Source organism: Bombus fervidus, chromosome 18 (assembly GCF_041682495.2).
Source record: "Bombus fervidus isolate BK054 chromosome 18, iyBomFerv1, whole genome shotgun sequence".
NCBI lineage: Eukaryota > Metazoa > Arthropoda > Insecta > Hymenoptera > Apidae > Bombus > Bombus fervidus.
In genome coordinates this window covers 1,529,946-1,548,888 of record NC_091534.1, presented here as the reverse complement: position 1 = coordinate 1,548,888, position 18,943 = coordinate 1,529,946, and the positions used below count along the sequence as shown (strand labels likewise).

Sequence of the window (18,943 nt, the reverse complement as noted above, 5' to 3'; positions counted from 1 at the left end):
TCTAAGGTGTAATGTCTTTTTAGCTTGCGGATCTGTTCCGACGTGTCGACTAATTGAGTAATTAGAGGGTTTTGGTGGTTGTTAACTCTTGTGCTGTGTCTATTGCTGAATTTGGATATTTCTTCTTTGACTGTGAGTATCTTGAAGTCGTGATGTATCGTTTTGTCGATGACATACCAAGGTGCGTCTATTAGGGATCTTAGGGTTTTCGATTGGAATCGTTGGAGAATTTCCATGTTGGAATTACTTGCTGTTCCCCATAGTTGGATTCCATAGGTCCAGACAGGTTTTAATATGGCCTTGTATAGTGTAATTTTACTTTGCGTGTTTAAGTTGGAATGCCGGCCGTCGAGCCGGTAGAATTTTTTAAATTTTGCTTCGAGTTGTTTGGTTTTATCCAAGATATGTTGTTTCCATGTTAATCTTTTGTCCAGAATCATGCCCAGATATCTGACTGACTCTTTATCTGGAATAGGTATGTTGTTTATCGTCACCTGTGGGCAAGTTTGTTTTCGTAGCGTGAAAGTTATGTGGCTGGATTTGTTTTCGCTGACTTTGAAGCGCCATTTGTGGAACCACTCTTCCATAGAGCCGAGGCCTCGCTCGAGAGTAGAGGAGACAATTGTCGGGTCTGAGTGTGAGGCTAATAAGGCTGTATCGTCAGCATATGTCGCTGTGGTTATGAGCCATAAATTAACAATAGAAAATCCAGGGGGGCCTAACGGACATCGTGCAGGACATCAAAACAACAACGTAGACCGTGTTTTAGGATCAGAAGACAGTAAGAGCATGGCTACCTCTGACACCCCCGTGACACTCCCTCCATAAGAGCCGAACCCATAGTATATAAACCTTCCCAAAATAAAACTCTCCACACTCTGTTCTAACATTCTTAACCGTCACTCTGTTGATTTCACATAATAAACTCTGCCACCATATCTAAAGCCCGAATTTTTCTTACCTTGCTCGTGAAACGTCTAAACCTGGGCGAAATCAATCGAACGACGCAAGGAAACGATTTTTCAATTTCACTTCTCCCTGTGTCTTCAACGTGACAGCAGCATAAAGACGAAAGATTCAGGTGATTTGCGATTTTCGTACGCTTGTACGTGTTTTCGACCCAGCTTTACTACATATGTACGTAATCTAGCTCGTCCAAAGTTTGTGTGACTTGTACAGGATCCGGCTGAACAGCACACGACAGTGGGCATTATGCGATTTCTCGTGGAAAAATAAGACATAAAATAACGTTTTTTCATTTTTTGGCTTGGTTTTCGAGAAAATCGAGTTTGAACATTTATCAAGTATAGTTGAACATGGCTAATTCCAGACTGGACAGCACTAAATAATCGACAGGAGATCGTTCTACGTGTGAAAATGTAGAATAGCAAAATAATCAAAAATGTAGAATAACATTTTTTCAGAAAACACATTGTACGTAGAATGATCTCCTGTTGATTATTTAGTGCTGTCCAGTCTGGAATTAACCAGGTTCAAGTATACTTGATAAGTTGTCAAACTCAATTTTCTCGAAGATCAAGCGAAAAAATGAAAAAACATTATTTTACGTCTGTTTCTTATTTTTCCACGAGAAATCACGTCATGCCCACTGTCGTGTGCTACAATTTTATAACTGTAACAAGTTATTGCATATTGTTAAGATCGCGAACTCAAAACATGTGAATCGCTAGCAAGAAGGTACATCCCTAGCTTTCGAGTCAAGGGAAGAAAAACAGTTCGTTTTAAGAGCGAAATTTATTATTTCGGCTGATTTCAATCGGTTGAAACATAAAGCTGCAACGTAATAATCTAGTAGAATGGGACTGCGAATCGGAAAAAGGGAAAAAGGAATGGAAATGGGAATGCGAAAATAGCTAAGCAGATCGAAAATGGAGCAGAATTAAAAAAGTAGAATCGAATTATCGATTATTATTATCGAACGAAGCTAAAAGCTGCGACAAACGTTGCAAACTTACTCGTCATCGTGTCAGGCATAGCGAGCTTATTAAAAGCCACTGCATTCTTTTGAAAAATTACACAACCGGATGAAAAGTCAGAAAATTCAAACGAAGAAGACGACTAGCGATAAGTTGGTTTATTTAGTTGCTCTTCAAATTTTGAAAATGAAGAAACAGCTTACTATTGCAAGTTGATAGAGTCCTGCACTCTAAATATCGGTCCAGAAATTTTGGGTCCTCGAACTGCACAAAAACTTGACGCTATAGCACTTTCGGATAACTTCATCCATCCAGAGAATTATTGATATGGCCAAGTATATCGAAAAGAAAATTGCCGAAGGGATAAAAAGATCGACATATTTTGTGATTCAACTTGATAAATCAACCGACGTACGTGAACATGCTATTCTACTTTGCTTCATGAGATGTTCTGAAGATGAACACTTTAGGGAAGAGCCTCTTTATTGTCTTGATTTATCTGGACAGACCACTAGTTCAGAAATATTCAATGTTCTTAATGAATATTTTCAAACACAGGATTCAGAGTGAGGCAAATATCGCGTGAAACTCGTGGTAAGAAAATTGGATCAAACGTAAACTGGTCAGACTCGTTGTTTTAATTTTGCCGATGTCTTTTCCTCTCAGTTACGCGTTATTCGTGGTCGCATTTGCGCGTTCAAATAAATTTTCTAAACATAGCAGAAAAATACTTCTGAAAAATGTGTTCAAAAAGAAATTTTGACGTTGACGAGGACAGCGAGAATTGTGCTGACATTGCAAATAATGATTTTTTGGATATTTTTAAGAGTGACAGCGACAGCAGCGATATTTTATTTCCTGCGCGAGAACGTTGTAAGCGACTGGTTATTGAGGACGATACCGACGATCAAGACCGCATTAATTATCAACAATCAGAGTAATGGATTTCGAAGGGAAAAAATAATTTTATATCAATTTGATGCAAACAAAACGGAATTGGACATTTTTAATATAATATTTGATAATATGTTTTGGGAAAATATCGTAATAGAGACGAATCGGTACGCAGAAGAAATAATAAACAATGATAACTTGGTTTCCTGTAGATTTTAATGAAAAAAAATGTATTATAATGGCTCAGGTAAAAAATCAACAATCCAAATGAATTGGTCTAAGAGTTATAGAAACTAAAGTTATAGAAATGCCAATATCTAAAGAAACGATGTGATTTAAAAGATTTCTGCAAATTATCAGATTTTTGCATTTTACAGAAAACATTACGTTTGACCATACAGATAAATTCCGCAGAATAAAATCTGTGACGAATTGTTTTAATAAAAAATTTAAAGAAGCGTGAAGGACATTGCTATCACTGAATCGCTAATGAAATATAAGAGACGCTTATAAGCAACTTAATCCATGGAAAAGGGCGAAACTCAGCATTGAATTTTGTAAATTATGTGAGTCAGAATCGGGTTATTGTTATGACTTAAAAATATACACAAGCAGCGATAAAATAAATTTTAATGACAGTGCATCTGAAAGTGTCGTCAAAGAGCTATCACAGTCGGTGTTACACAAAGCACATACGTTGTACTTACATAATTGGCACTGTTCGCGGATTAGTATACGAGGATTAGTATAGGCCGTATTTCTAACCGTCGCTCGTGGTCCTACAGTGTCGCAGACTGATCGTCTTATCTGCCCGACGGAAAATATACAATGTATCGACGAGCGTGTGACAAACGAAATGTCACGGACGAAATCCGACTAAACAAAGCGATAAGATAGCGAGATTCCAAGAGCCTTAGCATGAGTGACTACCGGGATAACATCCGGTCACTCTATCCGTTCTCAGAAATATACGATCGAAGCCTTTTCCCACTCCCACGAATAAAAGAATTTAAATACTCGCTCTAAAATCATCCAAGTCAGTCTTGAACAGTCACGCCTAGAGCTCGGAAGTGTATTGCAAACAACGAAAAAAATAAACTTTCTTTTTTTCTTAAATTTCTTTTTTATTTTACGTGACAAGCGCATAGTTGTCACCAAGCAGCGAGTTCCAGAAACGTCGATTTCGGTCCGTTATTTCATGCACACAAAGAAGGTGGCATACGTGATCATAGGCGCGAACGGTGGCGTGATCCGAGCGTAGTGGGGGTCGTCTCCCCGAGAAGACAAAGAAATGATCGAAGGGCGATCAGTCTCGTTTGAAGATTCAAACGACATACATCGAGAGGTCTGACGATTGAAATTAAAGTCGCTTAGTCTAACGAATTCATCGAGAGATATCGTAAAGTCGGGTCGAATTTCTGTAACGCACTAACTGTATTCATCGCTAAATGATTTGTGACGTTTTTATTATTATATAATTTATTGTTAAATATACAAGCTATATTAACCTGTTAATACAGTGTTAAATTCATTGAATTACCTCTGTCATCTTAACCGAAACAGGGGGACGACTAATTCGCGGCGTCGATTATACGAATCGTAACGAGAATTTACGCCTCTCGCTGACGCGTTTTCTTCGCGACCGCGTCTCTCCGCGAACGGTCGTAACATTTTGAGCTCTCGTCGATACATTGTATATTTTCCGTCGGGCAAATAAGACGATCATTGGCACTACTGTAGGATCACGAGCGACGGTTAGAAATACGGCCTTTACTAAGCCTCGTGGCGTAACATCGTCAAAATTATTTCTAACTTTACGTAACAGTAAAACTAATGCCGTTGTGACAGTACGTCTGAACAGAAAGAATATGCCAAACGATTTTGTTAAAGCAAAATTAAAAAACGGGGAAAGTGGAATGAGGAGCTGTGATGGAACACTGGCATTAAAATGGAAATAAAACGAGACGTTTATATTATTTCTACAAAACACGAAACAGCAGAAATAACGGAACAAGGCAAAAATTAATTCAATCCTTCCTCGAAACCAAAACGTGTCATCGAATACAACAAAGGAATTATTGGAATTGATCGGCAAGACCAAATGCTAGTGTCCTTCCCTGTTATGAGAAAATATATGAAAGAATATCGAAAACTTTTCTTTTACGCGTTTGATATTGCACTTTTTATCTCCTGTATTTTGTTCAACAAAATAAATAGTAGAAAAAAACATAGTTACGCTGAATATAGAATCGATATAGGCGAATCATTACGAAAAAATGTACCGTTGCAAGAATATAAAGGACGAGGACGATTATCGAGATTACACGCGCAACGTTAGGGTCATCTTTCCAAGCATATTGACCCAGCACTATCGAAATCAAAGCCATCGAGAGCGTGTAAAGTTTGTACGAGACACGAGAAACGTAACGAAACAACGTGGAAGTGTAAAAGATGTGCAAAAGATACCGTACAACTGAAGATTATGAATTTTCCGTAAATTATTCCGAAACGTTAGTAATTTAAAAGAAGGATTTATTCAGAAATCGTAATAAAATGTTATTAATTTATTATTTACTTCAAGATAATAAACCCGTCTTTTTCATCGAAAAATCGCTTGTAATTATTTATCAAACATCTTACAAAATTAAACCAGTTGTACCTTACACGTGTTTTTACATGCCATTATGTCATAACTTTGAACGCTTAGCCAAACCGTGTAATGGCTCGACGTGTGACTGACCTCGTTTATAGCACACGCCATCGGAACTTAAATCGTAGAGCAAGGGATTAAGGTCGTTTGTGACACCGTGGATTCGCGACACCAATGTCTCCTTCTGCACGCGGAAGGGTGCTGAGATGGCTATGGAAAATGGAGGCTCCTTCGCGCTTTTCTCAATTGAGAAAGCAAGTAGAATAATTTTGAAGAGAGCGAAAATCTGTTTTAATAGAACCTTTGCTGAATGGTGAGCTGAGCTTGTATATATGTCGAACGTATCTAATCCTTTCAGTGAACTTGATATCCTTCTTCAATGTTTTTGTACAAGTATTTTTATGGTAAGAAATCAGACGGACACGCTTAAAAAGAAGCTGGCTCATTGGATGGTCGCACGTAAGAAGGGGATGTTATCACTATTTCAAGATTTCGACTACTGTAGATGTCAACACGAAATTCATATTTAATATAATAAGTTAACATTTAAGGGGATAAGTTAAAAGTTTTTGCCATTATTAGCCTCAAAATGAGGATCCTGGTAAAGGTAACCTCTGGATTAATAAGCCTTTCATGAAAGATATCTCTCATGTGCACTTAATTATTGCGCACTTAAAAAAATTTGTTCGAGCTGTCTTCTGGCGTTACTTTAACGCCCATGCGTAGTATGCAATATTGTCAGAATTTTCAGGCATAACCGGAAGAAAAATATCTACCTCCTAGAACTGTTGAATTGTTGGTTTTATTTTCTAGCTATTTACGCGAGAAGACTCTCTCAGTCCTGTCGTTTGTAAGAACGAAACAAGGAAGTAGAATAAATGTCAATGTACCGCTTTGTTTTTCAGAAACAACACTCTAACCACGGTTATCAAATATTCTTGTAAAAAAAGTAACAGTAGTTTTCGCACTAATTTTATTCCAATTAAATATCCTTTAAAAATTTCAATTCTATTATATTCTGTTTCAATTTTCAATTCCTTTATTAGCACTTTTTTAACTGTTTGGTTTTTGGCTATTTTAAGAAGTTTTCATTGCATAACATTATATTCAAAAATAAATAATTAGAATACTATTATACAAATAAAAATTTTCATCTCTACACTGCAGTTTCTAAAATAATTCTTCTGTTTTCGCCAGTCCTTAGGTATAAGAAACTTAAAAGCCACTGTTATAGTAACTACAATTGAAAGAAATATGATGATACTTTTCAGATTTTTAAGTATATATATGTTAGTCAAAGAGCTGCAGAATAAAAATTTATTTTTCATCGTATATAGTCGCTTTAAATATTTAAAGGGGTCAAAGAGAAATTTGGAATTATTCTCATTGGAGCAATCGATCTCATCTACAATACATGCTTTTAAAAAGATTCTGTGAAATGTTAAAAATTTTCATAATTTCCGGTTGCATGTGACTAACTGGATTATGGGTAACTAATCGTTGCTTTCATTTTTCACCGATGGATCCTATGAAACCCTAATATCGCTTGCTTACTGTGAAACAAGTACCTATTTGGAGAATACACTGACTACATATGCACATATTTTCTCCATTCTCTTCAACAGAGAAAGTTATTTCATGTGTAATTATCTTGCTCTAAATAAATATCTTCCTAAAAAAGATATCATTATATTCATTGAGATTTAGTTGTGGGTACGTTATTACTGTACGATTGTTATTGTACGTACCGTTATGTTCGAACGCCTAATATTTCGCGCTCGCGATCATAGCGACAGCTTGCGTCGCTCTTGCTAAATTATTAAAACGATTGCGAAGACAGACAGGTGAGTTCCGCGGATTAGGAAAGATGACTTTATTTTTATCTCGTGTGAAATGCGTAATGTAACAGATTCGTGTTAATATAGTGTGATAAAAAGTCGGTGCTATTGTTCCTCTCACCCACACATAACACGTACATACAATTCATTAGGCAATTAACGTGAAATTGAAGATTGTAAACAGCCCAGCCATCTTAGCCAAATGCGCGTACCACAGCGAACTATACGTTTCTCACCACGTTCGGACACTACTAAATTTTTGTATTTTATTATATACTGTACTTTATAAAAGGAGAAAACGCCCGTAATTAATTGGGAACAATTCCAGGTAAACAATAACTCATAATAATAATAATAAAAAAAAAACGCTTTACTAAGGTCAAAATGGGAGATCTCCTCGATCGGTTATGTAGCAATTTACTTCAAAGTGGGGACATCTCCTCGATCGGTCATGCATTTACTTTAAAGTAGGCAGATCTCCCTATTCGATTGGCTAAGTGTGAATCAGGGCAAGAATATTCGTCGATGGCCTGGGTGGTTCAATTGGGAAAGCAGTCGTCGAATGAAAGATCCGAGTTCAAGCCCAAGGGGACAGCAAACTCGATTGGCTGAATATTTTCTTCCTTACAAGATCGCTTTAAGGAATATTTTAGATAAGCGAAGAAAAAGGAAGGATGCGATACTTAAAGGACTTATAGCGCTCATCGAGTGAATAATCGTGTAACGAACATTGACTTTAAAAGTAATTCTGTCGATGTGAAATCAATTTATATTATTTACTAGCGTTTCGTATCACGACTCTTCACAGCACATTGAATTTACACGCTTCATAGACACATTTGTAATACAAATCTTCATATCAACAATCATATATTGACGTACATTTTCAGATATCGCTTCCGTTCTACTGTCCAACACGCATTTTCTACTAGTTGTCGTAAGTCCAACGCGCATTATTTATCAGCGATGACCAGACCAAAGTTTTTAAGCTACCAAAAGAAAATTCAGAGAATTCAAGTCAAACGATCGAGCAAGCTAACCTGCTGGACCTCCTCGTCTTATCCGCCTCTTTCTGAAGGTTTGATTTACATGCTGCCTCGCGTTAATCAGTTAACTGCGTTCGACATGTATACACGTCAACCTAAAACTTTATTTCGGTGCGGTTGACGCGTATACTCGTCGTGTGAAATAAAAAATGCCATTTAGTGTAAAAACGCAAAATTTTAGTAAGAAGTAATATAAATGACATTTAATGGTATTAACCCTATTATCTATTTTATAAAAAAAAGAAAATAGTTTTTAAAAGAAGATTGAATATTTGATTATTCTTTACGGTATATCGGTTATGCTCCGTATAATGTATTGATCTTATTTTGCTTACTCTTGATTTACTTCATTGCTTTTTGACAACTTTTAGGTTTTTAATAAGAATACCTTTTCTCAACAATGAATTGTTAATTTTTTATCGAATAAAAATGTATTCCTTCCTCGTTTTGCTTTACTTTTTCTGTAAAATTCATAGTACGAGCATTTATCCTGCGGTCGACGTGTATATTCGTCATTGCTTGATTTTACCTGTGCAGCCCGTAAGAGATTATTTAAGATTTCAAGCAAGTCATTCGTTAATAACTGTTCGGAAGACAGACCGATCTTAAAATTTCGGTCCGTACGTTCAAAAAGAATTTCTCTTGATTTAATAATTATCATCCGACCATTCATGACTATCGTGACAATTTGTAGTCTCATTCGCCAGCAAAGAGTACGGCGAGAAGTAAATTCGGGTTTACAGTATATTTTGTCAATGACCATTGACAAAATGTCAATCGTTTCAGACAGTCGAGAGAAAACTTCAAAACTTTTTTTTTTATTATTTGCTTTTATTTTACGATCAATTCTCGTTAGAGAATTTTAAGTAAATTTATCTGGCGAGGTACTATGACATGGTTAAGAAGTGTTTATAGTATGTTTGATTCTACTTGAATCTAGTGCTTAGGTCTAAGGTGTAATGCCTTTTTAGCCTGCGGATCCGTTCCGACGTGTCGAGTAGTTGAGTAATTAGAGAGTTTTGGTGGTTGTTAACTCTTCTGCTGTCTATTGCTGAATTTGGATAATTCTTCTTTGACCGTGGATATTTTGAGGTCGTGATGTATCATTTCGTTGGTGACGTAGCAAGGAGCATCTATTAGGGATCTTATGGTTTTCGATTGGAATCGTAGAAGAATTTCTATGTTGGAATTATTTGCTGTTATATAGTTGGATTCCATAGGTCCAAACAGGTTTTAATATGGCTTTGTATAGTGTAATTTTACTTTGCGTGTTTAAGTTAGAACGTCGGCCGATGAGCCAGTAGAATTTTTTAAATTTTGCTTTGAGTACTTCAAAACTTGTATACGTTGAAGGTGGTACGGGTAAAGTAACTGTTTATGAATGGTTTACCGATACCACAGTCATCGACAGCCTTTGTACCTCTTCTACCACCCTCAAAACATATTCTTTCGTATAAGCGGCAGAAACAGATCGCAGTCACATAAACTGAAACGTTGGAAAAGCTTCTTAAACAGTTTAGGAGAAGGAAATTGAGATATTTTTTGCGTACTATTAGCAAAATAATATCAACTTAATAGTACCGTTATAACGTAATGCTCGTCATTTCCGCGTGACAATAATCAGTAGAACTAATAAATAATAATGGAATTCACGAGAATAACGTTTATCTTACTGGATGAATACTAAAGATTCGTGCTACGTTTGCGTGTGTGAAGCAATGTTTGCTGGTATCAGTAATGATCTTGTATTTACAACCTTGAAATAATGTTTCTGATTCCTGCATGTTCGAAATATGATCAAAATATGGAACGCTAATAAATAATAAAAGTCGATTTTACACGGAAAGGATTACTTATCTACTTATCTATTTATTGTAGTACGTATCTGTTGCTCGTGGTAAGTGCTATAAGCCTTTCAAGTATCGGACACCTTCTTTTATCAGCTTGTACAAACCGAGGTGCGAGATATTTAATACATTTCTAAATAAATTGTACTCGGAAGGAATTATATAAAGGAGATCTACACACAGCTCGGCATATATGGAAAAGCTTGCATCGTATAAATCGTTCCGAATAATGTACAATACCAGACACGACTCGAGTTATAAATACGTAGGGACGATCTAACATCGCATCGCTTTGGCAAAAATCGGTCTGAATCAGCCCAAGAATGCGATAAGAAGCGTATGGCTGGTAATGCCGACACGCTGTAAAATGTTATTTGATATTGATATCTTGGTTTGTTTCAAGTTTTAGAGGTGCACCCCAACAACAGGCGGGTCGATCAACTGCATGGAACGATCGCGGTACACGTCCGCGACTATCGACTAATGAGGATGGACGTGACATTAAATGGAACTTTGTGTCTCGGATTCTTTGTGTCTCGACCTGGAAAAAGACGACAGTGTTTCTTATGCCCTCTGCGACTTGCTACGGCGAGCATGGGGCTTATATTACGGATAACTTGTCTGTGATTACATTCAACATCCAACTCAATCGTCAAAATGGTAAAGTCAGCGTCATAGAGATGTCAAGATAGAGCACGTGAGCGAGCTGAAAAAACGATATAGGAATAGAAAGAGACCCGCATAGACACCCTCTATGTCCTTGTCTAATAACGCAAGCACATTCGGCGCGCATGTCTAACCAGACAAGAACAGAATATTCTTCTATACAGCGTCTTCTTCTGTATTCCCATATTCCCATGTCGCATCTATTTATGCAGCAACATATGACTCGTGTACTCTATCTTTGTATCTTTATGGTGCGAAATAAATTCGCTGTAACAGCGAAAACATCTCCACTTGTTAAGCTCTGAAGCTGTAACCGACGGTTGACAGCGGTGATAAGCTACGCGCATAAGTCGAATCCCCAGTTTGCCATAATTTGTTTGATTTTAACGTACATGCAATTATTTCTTCTTTAAACGATCTTTGTTCTTTAACTGCAAAAAATGCAAAAGATTTTCCATATGAATATCGTTTGATCGATTTAAAATTAAATCTCTTTGACTTTGTAAAAAATAGAAACGTTTTGTTAAAAGAAAAGAAAGGGGAAATGTTGAAGAAGCTAGCTTAAAAGGTTATAAAAACATATTTTGCCCTTAATAGTAAATTACTCATTACGGTATACGTTTGTATGTGTGCTGCTTCATCGAGATGTTGGTTTCGAAGAGAAAAGTATATATCAGATTGTGCGCACTCTTCTTGGCTTCGATGAAAACAGCGAATACGTTAGACTCATTTTTCACTATTATCGTCTACTTAATGACTTTCTAAATAAATTGCGTTTAAAAAGAGTTTCCACCCGTTTCTGTCCGTTTCCGATCAGTTTCTGGTCCTTTTCTGCCTAGTTTTCGTCCGGTCAATTTGAAGATCATTTCTAGAAGTGACAAAAGTGATCCAAATTGACAAAAAATTTGAATATAATCTGTTTGTTGGAGCGTTGTTCAACTTGACCGGGTGAGAAGCGGACGGGCGATCTACTTTATATAACTCCTTTAGAATGTAATTTATTTGAAAATAAGTTGTTAAATGCCGCTCACTCCTGCAAAGTTGACGAAATAGTTCAAATAAAATCTCGTTCACTTGTCAGAATTATTTCTGAAATTCGACTGTCTTCAATTTGTCGTTAATTGGCAAATGTGTCGCATATGAAATTGTTATATATCCAGAACTAAATCTCAAATATCATTTTTAGATTTCTGAAAATGTTTTATTTAGATAACAGTGACAAGATATATGTATACGAAACAACATTTTTAAACTTTTCGCAGAATCTTTTTACACGTATGTATCGAGGCGCAAGTTTTAATAAAGACGGTTCCTGACTTTGTTTCGTTTAGATATTTACAAAAACTGTAGGTGATGAATAATATATTGTTAGAATTTAATCTTAAAGTTAAGATTAATAATCTGTGGAAGACACAATGTTTATGTTAAAATAATATTCAGCGATATTTATTAAACAGAACTACAGAACCAAATGTATATAAGCGAGTGATATAATTAACAACGTATGGAGATTGTTGACAGTTGGCCAGTTACTCTCAGACTAGACGATATGATGCTTAAATATTTTGAACGCCACTCTCTATACAGTAATGAGTATGACCTGTGTAGGTGTCCTGTTCAAATGCCTGTGTGGGTGTCTGCGTAAGAATATTTGTGCCTATGCGTGTAATATCGTTGTATTCCAACATATATTTCTGTTTTGTAACGCTTTGACTATTACGCGTATTATATTAGGTCACAATGCACAACATTTTACGTTTTATATTATATTATCGAATTATGTATTATCCATTCTGTTCTATCAAAATAAAGATCACAACGTTCGACAGATTAGGTTTCATGTTTGTATAAAGACGCGTCGTTGTAAAATACGTGTCTGTAAAAGAAAGACACTTTTCGCACAACCTGATACTTGTAATCTTGAAAAAGTATTATATTCGTTTAATTCTTTTTAATTTAATTTAATTTAACATTTATGTTTACTTTTTATCGTCGTATATTTTTAACTTATTTATATATTAAATTTTTATGAGTTTTGTTTAGAAATTGCTATCGTGATGTAACTGATTTACTTAGAAAACCGAAATAATCATGGTGATGGTGTAAGATCTAGTACATTCGTATGTAGTCGATTCCAGTATCAAGTTTCAAGTAAATTGTAATAAATTGATAAGTTGCTAAATCAATTTCAAATATCTTTGTTCAATTTCCAAAAACATTTTCGTTAGAAAATTAGGCATAAGATAATCTTTTAGATTTCTCTTTAGTCTCTGATATTATATTAGAAGAAAGGAATCGGTTTAGTTTGAAATAAACCGTTCTCCAAGTACTTTAAATATCGAAACAAGATACATATTATACGTATACAAGCACGCATTACATAATAGTTATCGAAATGGATAAGTAAGATCAATATGTCTTTTTGCAAATGTTAATTCGTCGGTGATTGATAAATATCAAAAGCTGTTTATATTTTTTTCTTAATTTTATGTATTTTAAATATTTAATTGTGATAAATGTTCATTACCAGTATTTTGGTGCCAAGTATTTAATGCTTGTGGCGAAGCTTCTACCTGGCATTGAAGAACAACGTCACTCTCGACCGGTGCTGCTACTAGTTGATTTGTTACTTTTATAACAGGTGGAACTGAAACAAAAATAGTTTTGTAATTATACCCACATATATAAAAGGGATGGGAAAACGAAGAAGAAATATCACTTAATGTAATTGTATATAGTGTAATCTAAATTGCAAATTCCTTTGCTCAAATTCCTATTTTTATAAATAGGAATGCAAACAAATGCAACCTCAATAGAGACTTGTTTCACTCGCTAGTCACTAAATATTATCACTTTGGATATTTTGTATATTTGCTATGTTATTAATTTACAGATTATGTGAATTTTATACACTTTTGCATCTTTCAATTTTTAATAAATACATAAACATCTGAAATTTGGTGATAACAAATTTCCTAGAATGATTCAACCAAGACAATGCAATATTATATATTATTAAAGTTTACTACAGTACTTTATTAGGAATTTATATTTCTTTCTTATTAATTTATAATGTTTATTTGAAAACTTTCACAGTTTCGGAGGGGGGATACAATTATCCTATTTATTTGTCAAGTCCTATTTGTCAGGTGACTTCAAGGTTTTCCTTTTTTAAATGGAAATCATATTTTTTCTTTGCAAATTCTTATTCCACGGGAACGAAGAAAAGACTTTTATGTGGAATATTTTTTTTATCAGACTTTGTTTTAAAAATGTATTTCAGTGTTGTTGCTCTCAAAATAAAGGATAAAAAATTAAATAATATAAAAAACGGAATCCCTTTGATGTTTCTGGTCATTATTAGATGATAAGGTAAAATCAATAACAATGAAACTTTTTGCACTTTTATTTTATTACGCGAAGAATTACAATAATACATTCTGTTTCCAAATTCGATTCTTACTTTTCAAATGTTCCACCGACGTCTGTGCGTAAATGCACAGATTGTACCGTGCTATCTTGTTATCTTGATTTAGCGTGTCCCTCGACTTTTCTTCCATTGACTTGATTTGATGGTGTGAACTTGCTCGTCGCGTATCTCTCGACTATACCTGCATAATAATCTACACATATAGCCTGGTATAATATAGTTCGGTGTCTATGTATTCTTCGCCGTTCTTTTCTCTCTCTTTTTGTTCATACCTTTCGTACAGCCTAACTAACCGCATAAACTCATCGTTGCGCTATAACTTACCTTCCGATTCTAACATAATGCTTCTCTGATCATTTATTATTCTTCGTTTCAGGTTCTTAATATGTTTTGGTCTTCGTTGAAAGACTGTCGACATCTCGTGATTCGTCGATTTCCTTTTACGAGGACATTTAAAGTCTATAGTATTCAAGGAATAGCAAAACTGAAATACATTTTTATTTTATGAAACATCTTTTTAAGACGGAGTCTGGATAAAAAATGGTCCATATTAAAGCCTCTTCGTTTTTCTGTTTCTACAGTAAAAAGCTACTACAAAAAGATTACTATAAAAAAGATGCAAATGTATATGTTTGAATAATATTTGTATTATGTATGAATAAGTATCCGTTGATGACATAATATTACGTCGTCCAACTTTTTCGATTCAATGACTTTAGGTACAAATAAAAGTACAAACTAAACTTGTATTTCGACCGCTACAATCGCAATCGTGACCACTATGCGGTGCTGCACACGCTGGAAGATTGTCCAAAGTGGTTGTCAGGGCGCCATGCCCCTCTGTTCGTGCACAGGTGTTAGGTGCCTAGCGTAGCTATTACAAAACACAGCGAGAGGCCGTGAAACGCAACGATCTCTTTCTGTGAGCAAGTAATGCTCTTTTTTAGAAGGAGGCCGCGGAGCCTGATCTCGACCACAGGTGACAGCAGGTGTTCGTCGACCATAGCTGACTACTCCAGGCTACGGCCCGCTGTGATCTAGAACATAGTTCGGCTAAGGGTCCGGACTGTCGGAGGCAAGCCACCCCCAAGGAGAGTCTGAAAGATGCGTAGACCGAGTTGCGCCCTTAATTCGTGATCTTTGCGTGATCTTCTCCCAAGGCAGAGACTTTGACTACAGTTGAGGTTTTAAGGGGTCGTTCCCATACTTGCATTCCGAATGTGTGTACTTATTGAAATGCTCATCTCTAAGTACAAGGTACGTATAATAAAATAGCTTCTAGTTTAAGAATTTGCTTAGTTACTAGTAATTTGTATAATTAATTGTAACAACGTTTTGTTTTTCTGTGTCCATCATGTTCTCAAGAGCCGAGCGTGTCGTAAACGCGATTACTTCCAAAGAGTCATAAAAGTGATGCATGACCTTTATATTTAATCGTGTCCAAGCTTCACACTCGTCCAGGTATCGCTCGTTTATTCTTCCCACCATAAGCTTCGCGCCAAGGATGCCTAACGAGCATACTGATTCAACTTTCTTACGTTTCGTGAAAACCAGTCAATATGAATATTTTTCGTATCAGCCAAATGCAAGCTTTGCTGACAGAAACGTTTCGGACGCCGTTAGAATCGCTTCAACCGTTAACTCGATCGCTCTAGTTTTCGCACGAAGAAGTTAGTGAGAATCGCCCGAGTTTCCGAGACGCTCACGTTTCTCGTCCGTTTCAACCCTCGTACAGAAAAGATCAAAGCCGTTTGATGCTTGGACACTTGTGTCAGACTTATGAATCGTTTTCTTCGTGCTTCTATAGTTTTGTTCCAATGGTCCAGTCCTTTTGGAAGCTCCACGACATCGTTTTAGTTGTATATTTCGTACGCCGTTTAATCTATTAATCTAGTGATTAACAAGTGTAGTGCATCGTTGAATGGATACGGACGCGTGCAACAAAACACAGTTTGTATAAAAACGTTGCCCCTAAATAATTATATATACATATTGCAGTATCGTGGAAAGATTGTCTAAGAAATATCGGGTGAACTATAAACAATGTTGCGAGAAAGCCTAAGTGCCGACAGGCCGAAAGGATCGGGACATTTCAATGGGTCGTCGGTCCTTTGGTCGAATAATTACGCGGCAGAAGGTGTACGTGGTGGGGGCATGAGAAGACGACAATGGGATGCTTAAGGGAGAAAGACGGATTAATGGGCAGTCTAGTTGCGAGGAGTTAGTTGCGAATCGAGAGTCGAGTTGAGAGAGTTGAGTCGAGAGAAAGTTGCCGAGTTGTTATGAGCTGTAAACCATTAGATGTGAGTTGTGAATTATCAATGTAGTTGACTTAGTTATATCACATTGCTGCATTATGTTCACGTTAAATAACGATCGTTTCCTATTTAATCTACTGCAAACAAATCCATCTATCAATAAATTTATCATATAGGATAGAAATCACTGGAAAACCTAATTTCTAACATTTCTGAATAATGATCCTATAATATATTTCCTTATACCTCTACTAATTCAGACACGTCAATTTTATCATTTTAATTTTTCATACATGCCCTCAAGCTTTGTTTATAAAAATCTTAAATACCTTATATAATATGATATAAATCAAAGAAATGTGCATTAGCGAAGACAGTTTGCAGTAGTGATGGCAAGTAGACAAGCAGAGACTCTGCAGTGTCAACGTTGAGTGTGAAATTCTTCGTCATATTAGTATTGGTAGTTGTATTTGAATAAATTTTTATTTCTAAATTTCCATTGCATGGAACGGAACGATATACGTTACATTTTTGTAGGAAATTCATTCGTCAAATGTGATATCAGCGTGACGGCTGTTCCGAAAATTCTTTACACGCAGCAACAGAATTTCTAAACAGTACGTACTCAAACTAGTGGATTGGATGTAACTAATTAATATCTTCGTTAGTTAATAAAAACTGAGACGATGTTTAGCGCACAAAATCAATCGTTTCAAAGAACATGAAAGAAAAAATAATCAGATATTATGTAATTTATTGTATCGACAAAATAGTTCGAAGCTTTACAGAATGTTTAAATGCTTACGTTATTGCCACTACTTTGAATGTTTACTCTAATTCAAATAAATTTTACATACTGATGTTTCCATTGGTAGAATCAAAATTTTTGAGTCTAAGGTCATTTCAAGGTTATAATATACAAAACGGACGAATTCGTCTTGACATTAGATACAAAGCAATGAGATAAAAAATATTGTTCAAATAAACACTGACAACCTTGAAATTCCGTATAAAACTAACCTTCAGAAATATCTTTTCTCATTGTTACATGAGCAGCTCACTTATCAAATGGATCAACTACGCAAAGGAAAAGGTAGAAAAGTTAATGAAATTCTATACATCGTATTTTAAAATTCCTGTTATACTGTAAATCGAAATAAACATTGTAGAACGTATTATTACAGACGTAGTTTTCATCTAACGACATATAAAATGCCCAAAAATTATCGTCACAATTTTCGCATAACTAAAGAAGACAGACGATCTAACCAGTGAAAGTAGAAAGGAAATAATTAATACCATGAAATTGGTACTTGGAAAAAGAGTTTTGTTATAGAAAATTATTATTAGCGTAGTTATATTTCAACATTAATGTCAATTTCATCGACATAAATTATATCCTTTTTATCAGACACATTCATGAACCTATCATCGCGACCTGTGCTTAAATTTTTATAGTAACTAATGTTTAATTAATACGCTACACGAATAACAGAGATATTTGTATATTCGGTGACTCAGTTTGTGTCCAAGTTTCTTTTAAGTACAGTGTGCCTATTAATATCGTACAGTTTGTTTCTTAGAAATTTCAAAACAGATTTTAAAGGAGAAAAATTTGGAAAACCTGAAAGAAAAAATTGCAACTATATATGCATTAATCACTTAATTTATTTTATTAAACTGGTTAAATATCCACTTTGACACGGAGAATATTGCATATAAAGTCGTAGACGCATATAAAGCAGTAACAAAAAAGTACGGAACAAACGAGTAACAATAAAGAGAAAGAAAAGAGCACAATAATGGAAGAAAATGAACGAAAGCTAAGCTTTAATGAAACAGACAAATTTAACGCAGGGCAGCTACACATCGTTTTCAAGTAGTACATTATAGAGCAAATACATTTTCCGCGAAAGAAACAATTTTGTCGTTATAGGAGTTGGCAAGAGTACATATTCGTATGCAAAAGGGCTCCACAACATTGAAGAGAAACGAGTAGGACGGTAGCCTAAAGACCATTCGGTGTTTTAGAGGGACGTGTTGTTGCATTAAAATTGACAAGTTAAAAAAAAGGATGAGATTGACGATTTGTTCGTGAATAATCTTGCAAAAGAAAACAGAGGTTCGCAGGAGTTTTTTGGACTTCGAGTGAGGTAATACCGCAAGGTCCGACAGGAACCAGGTTCCAGGTTCGACTTAGGACGCCATATCCTGTATGCAATAAAAAGGAACTGAATTCTCTACAGTTTATGCTGTATTCTCTTTAACTGTAGTCTGTGTTTGGCAGTACGACGAGCCTAAATGATAGATGCGTGTTTGAGTACAGATCGGATGAGGAAGTAATATAAGTAGAAAAAAGCATAGGGATTTCTGATTA

General features: G+C 35.6%; 1 protein-coding gene and 1 long non-coding RNA gene across 3 annotated transcripts in view; one reads left to right on the top strand and one right to left on the bottom strand.

The window, feature by feature from the left end:
- Positions 1 to 18,943, bottom strand: part of Dip-lambda (Dpr-interacting protein lambda) — a 533,509-nt gene that overhangs the window by 13,007 nt on the left and 501,559 nt on the right. For both annotated transcript variants that reach the window (XM_072020689.1, XM_072020690.1), the window contains one exon: positions 13,406 to 13,525. In XM_072020689.1, the coding sequence (XP_071876790.1) occupies positions 13,406 to 13,525 (120 nt within the window). The remainder of the gene's footprint in view (positions 1 to 13,405; positions 13,526 to 18,943) is intronic.
- LOC139996354 (uncharacterized) lies at positions 7,309 to 17,704 on the top strand. Its single transcript, XR_011802212.1, has 3 exons — positions 7,309 to 7,647; positions 15,256 to 15,565; positions 17,623 to 17,704. It is a non-coding gene; the product is annotated as an uncharacterized lncRNA (long non-coding RNA).